Source organism: Maylandia zebra, linkage group LG14, assembly GCF_041146795.1.
Source record: "Maylandia zebra isolate NMK-2024a linkage group LG14, Mzebra_GT3a, whole genome shotgun sequence".
Taxonomy (NCBI): domain Eukaryota; kingdom Metazoa; phylum Chordata; class Actinopteri; order Cichliformes; family Cichlidae; genus Maylandia; species Maylandia zebra.
Genome location: NC_135180.1, coordinates 34,311,753 through 34,322,081, shown reverse-complemented (window position 1 = coordinate 34,322,081; position 10,329 = coordinate 34,311,753). Strand labels below are relative to the sequence as shown.

At 40.8% G+C, this 10,329-nt stretch overlaps 1 protein-coding gene across 1 annotated transcript; it reads right to left on the bottom strand.

Moving 5' to 3' along the window:
- Positions 1-389: 389 nt before the first annotated feature.
- LOC101472704 (cytochrome P450 2F3) lies at positions 390-9,101 on the bottom strand. Its single transcript, XM_004569565.5, has 9 exons — positions 8,597-9,101; positions 8,220-8,382; positions 7,941-8,090; positions 7,346-7,506; positions 7,007-7,183; positions 2,345-2,486; positions 2,035-2,222; positions 1,787-1,928; positions 390-1,644 (listed from the first exon to the last, which is right to left on the bottom strand). The coding sequence occupies exons 1-9, from the start codon at positions 8,765-8,767 to the stop codon at positions 1,463-1,465; spliced, it is 1,476 nt and encodes a 491-aa protein (XP_004569622.1). The 5' UTR covers positions 8,768-9,101; the 3' UTR covers positions 390-1,462.
- Between the last annotated feature and the right edge of the window lie 1,228 nt (positions 9,102-10,329).

Sequence of the window (10,329 nt, the reverse complement as noted above, 5' to 3'; positions counted from 1 at the left end):
CAAGGAGGTAAAGGCTTGCAGACTTAGCGGTCTGGATGTTGGATGAGAGGTTGCGGGTTTGGTGGTCGGAGATAGATGTGGATGAGATGATAAACTTTGCCTGTTCTATTTTTAAAATAATTACTTAAAATGTGTTTCTTAAAGCTTTCAGCTTTGAGGTCGGTTTCACAGTGAGCGCTCTGTTTCTATAGTCTTAAATTTAGCGCAACTAATCCCACAAGTTATCCACTTACTTTTTATAACCTTCTTCCATAAAAATGTAATTATTTAGAGCTGTTAGTTTTGGTGTTCATGAAAAAAAACCTCAAACAATCAAACAATCAAAGAGTGAATGTAATAAAAGCCAATACTAAGATGTTAGTTTTGAAGCAACGTCTCACACAGGAGAGCAATTTTAAATGAATTTACTTTGAAGTCCGTGTTAGACTTAATTAATGTATTTTTTTCTGTACAGTTTTAACAACAATGATGAGACTGTTTACATAAAAGCTTTTACAATTTGTTGAATGATAGGTTTGTAGCATAAACCTATTCGCTGGAACGTTAAGGACAATTCAACTGCACAGCAAAAAGCATTAAACACCAAGTAGGCAAAGTTCTTCGTGTTTTGAGGGAGAGAACCACGACAAGCGCCGTTCCTTCGCTTGACCCCAGTCGCTCTCGTCCGCTCCCCCGTAACACTGCTCTTTTATTGAGGTTACATGAATATACATAGGTTCATTAACATATGACGTCTACATACAAACAAAGAGTACCTTGCCTGTGCGTTGTGTAAGTGTGCGTGTGTGTGTGTGTGTGTGTGTGTGTGTGTGTGTGGGGGGGGGTCAGAGTGTGACCCCATAAATGACTTCCCTAAACCTGCTAATCTTGAAGTCCAGCAGTTCATCTAAACAAAAGGCACTTAGCCTAAAACAGATATAGATACGTTCATCCTACCATAAAACAATAAGACAATGTACGACCTCTCCCATGCTCCCAGAATGTGGGTGTGAAAGCCAGAGCACTCTGGAATGCACACAAAGCCTTTGAAGACTATTAAGGATCACACATCCTATCACTACACAATCGATTGTACACCTCTAAGCATATATGGTTAAATATTTCTAAGCATAAATGACAATAAACAATACAAATCTAACATTGATAGGTGTGTAGTTTTTTTAAAAGTAACTATTGGTTAAAATCAGTAGTAATCTTTATTGGATAGAGAAAAAAAAATCTAATTAATACAAGAAAAAATAACTCACTAAAGAAAAGGAATACATGACTGAAAAAACACAAATTGCAATTGTGTTGAGGTAAAAGATTTACATGTGATGGTCTTGTGTTCTACATCAGTGAGGTACTAGCAAACTAACTGTAAAATAAACATCTAATCACTGTTTCACAAGAAGCTGATGAAGACATCCTTGTTGGAGTGCTTCAACCAGACTATAACTCTGTCTGAACAAATTCATCTCTTTTAACGAGGTGTGGCCATGATATGGTATCTGCAGGGCACATTCATAAAACTGCTGTTTTCAGGAATGAGGTTTATACTGTCAGGGCCTCCAGCACAGGAAAAAGTGAAATCCTGCAGCAATGATACTATAAAGATAAAAAGCTCCATACGGGCCAGAGACTCGCCAACACAGTTTCTCTTCCCTGTAGAGATACACAAAGGACTCTGATTAAAAATAATTGCTTTTCACTGTAAATATCAAGATATTTGGAAAAAAATTATTCTTTTGCATGATTTAACATGCAAAAGAACTGGATGATCAATAACTGTGTGTTGACTCTTTACCTGCAGAGAATGGCATGAATGCAGGACTTTTCTTAAAGTTGCCATTATTGTCCAAGAAGTGCTGGGGATTGAAGGACCTGGGAGTGGCCCATTGCTTTTCCTCTTTTAGCACAGAGTGCAACAGCGGAATAATTACAGTGTCCTATTCAAAACATATATCTTGTTAGTGTTGCTGCTTTCAACATTATTCTCTGACTTGATATACAATAGATTCTGTAATACACATGAGATCTTGGAATTGAGAATACCTTTGGGATTGTATAACCCCTGAAGGATATATCATTCAGTGTGTAGTGAGGGAGGCTGAGAGGGACATGGTCAAAAAAACGTTGCACTTCATGGATGACAGCAAGTGAAAAAGGGAGGGACTTCCTGTCCTCCATCCTGGGACAACGGCCTTTTCCAATAACAGTGTCAATCTCTTGCTGCATTTTCTCTGGACACAGCAAAGCAGAAATGATTACCACTCTGATTTGTTTTATACGTCCACCAAGGGACGTATTCCTAACCATAATGTATTAGTATTGAATGTATTATAAAGTAAATTCACAGTTTTACCTTGTTTTGGGGGGTATTTAATCAGCACGCTAAGAGCATATCTCAGGGTGGAGCTGGTGGTCTGTGTTCCAGCCAGAAACAGAGTCATTATTGTAGAGATCAAATTGTCATAGTGGAACTCAGTTGTGGAAATCTCCTTTTCCTGAGAGAAGAAAGTTGTCATTGTTTTTCTGTGCTTCTCTGTACTTCAATCTGTCTCTCTTTATATTTTTTCTCTTTCTGTCTGTGTGAGTGTATATTTGTGTGTGCATCTTGATCTGTTCTGGCTTCTAGCCCTTTGTTTCTGCACACCTGAGGTGAATAATCTCATCTGTTTGTCATCAGTTATTATCTTACCATCATATCTTACTTTAATAGACTTGACCCGTGTTCAGTGTCAATGTTCCCTCTGGCAGAAACATACGATTTAAGGAGTTTGCTAAAGTAGCTCGGTGCTGTGTTGTTGGTAATTTTAAATGTAAGCAACAGTATTTTAAACTGGATGTGGTATTTAATGGGTAGCCAATGCAGGTCAGCTAGAGTAATTTCCCCATGGGGATCAATAAAGTATCCATTATTATTATTATTATTATTTTTAGAACATGGTTATGTGTGATTATTCCCAGCTCTGCTCTCCTCCTGTGTATCATTCCCTCATTATCCCTCTGTCTTTTAAGCCCTGTGTCTTCCTGTGTTTGTTGCTGGTTTGTCTGTGTTTCTTCCTCTGCATTTTCTGTGTTCCAGAGTCCATGTCCAGGGGCGTTTTCCTACACTGGCCTCTATAAAACAATATAAACAGAAAATAAGCACTAACAATATATATTTATTTCGAAACAGTTTCCCCCTTTTCATTTCTCTCCTGAGAAATGAACTAATTCCTGATTTATCCCATTAACTTTACTTGCATGTGAGAATAATAGCTAAAGTATAACAAAAGAAATCCAAAAAATAAAACCTTTCCATTGCCCAAGCATGTATGTCATCTGTCCCCTCAACGGGTTATATATTTTCAATGTTCCCTTATTATTGTGGCATAATTACTTCTATTCACAACAAATAAATCAAACAAATAAATCAAGCTCTACGACAGCACCTCACACACACAAAGTAACTCCACCAGAGTGCCTATTTCGAGTCACTTTTGCCGGTCCAAGCCCGGTGTAACAACAGAACCCAGAGCCCCTGTCGATAGGGTGTTACAAATAAGTACTCTGAGTTCCTCCAAAATTACCGGATTCCTTCCTCTGTCTCGAAAAGGAGAAACCAGCCACCCTTTGAAGAAATGTCATTTTTGGTGCTTGTTTACACAATGGTCTTTTTCTTTTTCAGTCACTACCCAGAGCTAAACCATAGACCACTACCCAGAGCTCATTAGCTCTGGGTAGTGGTCTATGGTTAATCTGGTTAACCTATGTCCCTTGCAAGATGTGAGGGACATAGATTAACCAGTAAATGCTACTACTGCACATTCACCCAGTGTATATACTATATGTATGTATATATATATATATATATATAATGTTCTTCCTCTACACCCCCCCCCCCCCCCCCCCAATTTTTGCACATGTCGAGGAGCGTGTCAGGCTACATTTCACTGTGTGTTATACTTGTATAACTATGCATGTGACAAATAAAGAACCTTGAACCTTGAACCTGAAATCAAGTAAATCAAAGGCCTTACTTTTATGCTCAGCTCTCTCTTCACCAGCTGGATATCATTTACATTACTGCAACTATCACCAATCCATCTGTCAATCTCCCATGTCCCTCTCCTCTCACTTGGGAATAAAACCCTGAGATACTTAAAGCTAACCACTAGCAGCACTTGGGTGCACTTTTCCAGCTGAGAACCTTGACCTTAAACTTGGAAGCGCCAATTCTCATTTCCACCACTTCACACTTGGCTACAAACCATTCCAGTTCAAGTTGAAGGTCATCACTTGATGTAACCAACAGAACCACATAATCTGTAAAGGTCAGGGAGATTGTGAGACCCCCAAAGTGGAATCCTTCCACCACTTTGCTACACCTAGAAATTCTGTCCATAAAAAAGTGGACAGAATGACACCGCAGCAATTAAAACAACAAACGGCTGCGCGCGCTCGGAGTGCACCAGTGAAGACAATGCATTCATCATCACAGAGCATGCCGTGAGGAACACCTTCAGGAGGGTGAACACCAGGAAGGCAGCAGGACCAGATGCAATCCCTGGCCGGGTCCTGAGAGCCTGCGCTGACCAGCTAGCAGCGGTGTTCACGGAAATCTTCAACCTTTCACTGGCCCAAGCAGTGGTTCCTATGTGCTTCAAAGAGTCCATCATTGTCCCTGTTCCAAAGAAACAAACAGCCCGCTTGCCACAATGACTACCGTCCAGTAGCACTGACTTCAGTTGTAATGAAGTGTTTTGAAAGACTGATAAGAGATCGCATCACTTCTTCACTTCCTGTCACCATCGACTCACTTCAGTTTGCTTACTGGACTAATCGTTCCAGAGACGACGCCATAGCTCACCTGCTCCACACATCCCTGAGTCACCTGGACACTGGCAGAGGGAGTTATGTTAGGATGCTGTTCGTGGACTACAGTTCAGCATTCAACACAATAATTCCCTCTAAGTTTTTCACCAAGTTGACGGATCTAGGACTCAGCTCATCACTGTGTCAGTGGATCCTCAACTTCCTCACAGACAGACCCCAATCAGTGAGGGTGGCAAAACAAGTCTCCATCTCACTCAGCACTGGAGTGCCTCAGGGCTGTGTTTGAAGCCCCCTGCTGTACTCACTGTACACTTATGACTGTGTAGCCACATCAGACACCACCTCCATTGTCAAGTTTGCTGACGACACTGTTGTTGTGGGCCTGATCTCCGACAACATCGAGACGGCCTACCTGGAGGAGATTAGGAACCTGGAGACCTGGTGCCAGGAGAATAATCTCCTCCTAAACATCAGCAAGACTAAGGAGCTGATCGTGGACTTCACTACAAAGCAGGCGAGGAATTACAAGCCCCTCAGTTCTACAGTGAGGCTAGTCACGTGCTCTAATGTTGTGATGTGGACATTAATGTGCTCTCTGTGCAGAGGAGTTTTTTTTGTTTCCTGTTCTCATGCTGTCCTCCCATAGGTGCCCAGCGTGAGAAGAGGTCTCTTTTTTTCCTCTTGTACTTTTCCCATTGTTGTGTAATTTTTCAGTGTTTTCTCTGCAACGCTGCCAATCTCCGACTGTATTCCCATGTGATGTCTTTGTTGTGTGTGTAAGTCGGGGGGGGGGGGGGGTCCTATTCCTCTGCGGGGCAACCTGCATATGGCCAATAAACCAATAAAGCATTCATTCAATTCAATCATCAGTGGCACGCCAGTGTAGAGAGTGGACAGTTTCCGATACCTGGGTGTCCACATCACTCAGGACCTGTCATTGTCCTGTCACATCAACACCCTGGTTAAGAAAGCCCGTCAGCGTCTCTTCTTCCTCAGAAGACTTAGAGACTTCCATCTGCCACTGAAGGTGCTCAAGAACTTTTACTCCTGCACCATCGAGAGCATCCTGACGGGAAACCTCTGCACCTGGTTTGGGAACAGCACCAAGCAGGACAGACGAGATCTGCAAAGACTGGTGCGCTCAGCCGAACGCATCATTCAATCAGAGCTCCCTGACCTGCTGTCCATCTACACCAAGCGGTGCAAGACCAAAGCCAGGAAGATTATGATGGACCTCTCCCATCCCAACAATGGACTCTTCTCACTGTTCAGGTCTGGGAAGCGCTTCCGCTCCCTTAAGGCCAAAACAGAGAGAATGAGGAGGAGCTTCTTCCCCCAGGCTATTCGGGCCCTGAACCAGGTGTAGGACTGGACTCTCCCACACATATCACATCACCACATGCACTCTGTTTTTTCTTCATGCACACTTCCTATAATTTATAATCTCTTTCTGCTATTTGCACATTTTTTTTACTGTAAATTTCTAAGTTAAATCTGTAAATTTTGTATAACCTGTAAATTGTAAATACTGTAAAACCACTGTCATTTCGGGCATTGCACAGCTACAAGCATTTCACCTCATGTCATACTGTGTATGGTTGCGTGTGTGACAAATAAAATTTGAATTTGAACTCTGAACTGTTGTTAAGCACATTAGTGCAAAAGACTGTAAGTGCACAGTCCCCAACCGGAAGGGGCAGGGAAACAACTCACTTGTCCACCAGTGAAACTTCCAATGTGCAGGCGAAAAACTGAGGAGATACAAGTATACTGATTGAAACACCAGATTGGCACTGAGTCCAGACCCTCAAAAGGAGTTTGGTTCCAGAGCCTGTGCAATGTGTTGAAATAAGCCTGACCACATCTAGCTGGGGGTCTTTTAATTTAACATCATGCTCCTTACCCACTAGAAAGATAATGTTCCTTGTCCCAAAACCCTTCTTCATAGGGATTATCTGAATCAGTTTTCATTTGGTCCCTTAGCCAGGACAAGTTTGCCTTAGGAGACTCTGTCACAAACAAATTCCTCCAACAACATGCAAACCTTTCCATCACAAGAAGGCAATTCACAGAGGAGTGTTTAAAATCATTCATAGCAAGATTAGGAAATTTTTAGCACTTTAGATTATATTAATTGCCTAGATTAATAAACACAGTATTTGGAGTTTTGAGCTTTCTTTGATAAATTATGCTTAAGTTTTCCAACCTGGTTCATTTGAATAAGGAAGGAGTCTATGTAGTCTCGTGGGGAGCTGGGGTCCAATGTGTCTTTGTGTTCTTGGATCTTCATCTTGATAAACTTTCTCACTTCTTCATACTCTGCAAAAACTTTTTGATGGGGGCCAGGAAGATGGTCCATGAGTTTCGGAAAGAGGTTGTACATCTGTTGTAAAGAAACATAGCAACATACATTCTTGTGAAGAGACAATGATACATCTACTGTGTTTGGATCATTTTTACAGTATGATTTTCAAAAGACGTATATACTATTATACAAAATATGAAAACCAAATTAAAAAGCATTTCTATTTAATTTTTAATTTACCTGACCCACAGGGCTGCTGTTAACGTTTTCTATTTGAAAAAGTATGGTAAGAAGGCGTAAGAACTGCTTGTCTTCATAGCTGAACCGTTGACCAAAAACCAGGCAGCAGATCACGTTAGACACAGTACAGCTCAATAAGAATGTGGGGTCAAATGGTGCACCTGCAAGAGAAGAGGAATCATCTGTCAGATTAACTAAGGACTTCACTTTAGTTATGACATGCCCACACTTCCAACTTTCCCACTGTTTAGTCAGTTTTTTAAAGAGATTTAAAGAGTATGTTTGTTGGCACATGGCTTTCCCAAATAACAGTTTTCATGCATTTGAATGTGTTTTCTGAGATCAGTTGTTGTGCATCCTGATGTGTTAACAACCTGAAGCTCACAAAAACACTGTTTTAGTAGATCATATTGTGTTTTATGGGTGGCTGTGGTGGGTGTCAATTCAGTACTGGAAAATAATAGGTTAGTGGCATTAGCCCACTGTGGTATGTTTCTATCTTGCTAAACTTAAGACTGATTATATTCAATTAGTGTTATAGTGTCCTGTAATATTTAGGGCATGTGAAATGACCTTTCAGCACCTGAAATTATACCTTTTAATTTATGTATGTGAGCCCTCATATGTTCACTCTCTTCTTGGATCCATTCTTCCATCCCCTTGCGTCCCATCCCAAAGTCTCTTAGAGTGGTCATTGTGAAGCGTCGCAGCTGACGCCAGCGTTCCCCGTTACTGCTCCCTATACCTGAAAGGTTAAACCACTTACCAAAGTAATGGAAGAGAAGCCATGCTGGTTCATGAAAGAATTAAACACTAGGAAACAAAATCACTTGTGCCTTGACAAAGACAACATATTTAAGTGATCACGCTTTACCATATTTCTTGTTAGGGTTGTGTATTAATGGAGTTGGGGCTCTGCCTGTGAAGTCATCTGCTTGATCCACCAAGGCTTCTTTCACAGCATCATATCCTACCAGAACTACTGTCCGCTGCCAGCCTAGGTATACTGTCATCACTGGCCCATAGGTTTCACTGAACTAAAGATAGGTAAAATGATTTATTTAAATCATTTAAATTAAATAAATCATTTATTTAAATGCGCATTCATCTGAAATTTTGTCTAAATGCCAACATGCTGTTAAAGTTAAATTTGGTGTGTTTATAGAAAGTATGCGAGTCTCCTCAAATTACGAGAAAATATATTGTACAACTTAAAAAACCGCACAAATATTTAAAAAAGTGAACTCTTACCTTAACAAAGCTTTTAAAAGGTGCTTTGTTGTCTATCTGTAGAAGGTTTCCTATGAGAGGAAGTGCAGTGGGTCCTGGAGGCAAATGCCAGTTCCTTTTGTGTTTTATATTAAACATCCACAGCAGAACTAAGATTAAACCTGCTAAGATCACAGTTGCACAAGATTCCATCCTGCTCTATATAATATAAAAACTATAAAATAATGAAAAAAAAATACAAGACAGCAGCAAGTCAAGGAACTAGAAGCAAAAAGAAATTTCAACAAGACTCAGGGTTATGAGAAATATGAAGTTCACACTACAGCTACACAAATAAAGCAACAGAGAGCCCTGTTGAAAGAAGAACTCAAAGACAATATCAATTGGGATTAAGACTGCAAAGTCTAACTAAGAGTAAAACTATACTAATAGAACAGGATAAATCAAACTGTAATAAAAACAGAACTTAATATGCCAGCAACCCAAAAGCCTGGCTCCAAGACCCAGGACAGTCACACATAGGAGATCTGTTTATATTTAACAGGGAGTTTGCGTAAGCATGGAATAGGACACTGGTGAGCTTATTGATTAACCACTCTTCTTAGTTAACCTTTAATTTATTATGTTTTTTAGAATTTTTTTAAAACTGTCAAATGTTTTATTGCGGCTCCAAAACCAACAGCAGCGGCAGGCTAGACGACACACAACAATAAACACGTTAAATGCACTTCTGAGCTATTTGTTCTTGCAATCATTTTTGATAGGTCTTTATCAATTGAGTTCTGTCTTGCTGGGGGTCACAGACTTCTGCAAAAACTGTCTAATAGGGGACGACCGTGGCTCAGGGGTTTGGGAAGCGCATCTATAACCGGGAGGTCACTGGTTCGATCCCCGGGCTCTCTGTCCAGGTCGTTGTGTCCTTGGGCAAGACACTTTACCCTACCGCCTACTGGCGGTGCGATATGGCAGCCTCGCTTCTGTCAGTCTGCCCCAGGGCACCTGTGGCTACAACTGTAGCTTACCGCTTGCTTGTGAATGCGAGAGTGAATGAATAGTGGCATTGTAAAGCGCTTTAGGTGCCTTGAATCTTTAATATGACGGCGTCTCAACTTTGGCCGGGGAAGATGCGCTCTGGGCCTTCTTCATTACTAGGTCGTGGAAGCACCGGTCGATGAAATCTTGGAGAGCGTCTAAACTCTCTTCGTTGTCCTCCAGGGTGTTGGAGATAGTTGGACAAATGTGGTTAGTTAAATGACAATTGATTAGTGTATTTGGAATACTTCAAGTTTTTTTTTTTTTAATTTAGGAATACTTTAAGTTTTAAAGCGTTTTTTATATTCTATGCTACCATTTGCTTTTTTTCCCTCCAAATCTCCGGCGTCTGACGTCACCTACAGCATAATTCGCTTACCTTCTCCCGTCACTTCCATCACTTACGGTCTCACTTCCCTCCTCCTCTCACTTCCCTCCTCTATATTATTTTGAGCACAATGTTTCTTTGTTTATCTAAAAACAAATGAATTAAACTGTGTTTATATTGATATCCAATGAGTTCAACCCTTTGTGCATTGTGCAACTGAAAGAGACGTAAATACTAATTTAGTTTTTCTAAAGTGGGTTTGACCTGCAGCTCAGTAAAGCACCCCTCCGGGAGCCAAACCCATCTGTTCTCTGATTGGATAGTGAAATTTGTGATTGACATGACATCGACTAATCAGCTGAAAGGAAGAAAAATCAGGTCAAAATTCGTACTG

Coding starts and splice junctions, on each gene's coding strand:
- LOC101472704 (XM_004569565.5), bottom strand. CDS start 8,767: ATGGAATCTTGTGCAACTGTGATCTTAGCAGGTTTAATCTTAGTTCTG. Junction 1,929..2,034: donor GGGGTTATACAATCCCAAAG/GTATTCTCAATT, acceptor TGTTTTGAATAG/GACACTGTAATTATTCCGCT. Junction 1,645..1,786: donor ATTCATGCCATTCTCTGCAG/GTAAAGAGTCAA, acceptor GTATCTCTACAG/GGAAGAGAAACTGTGTTGGC.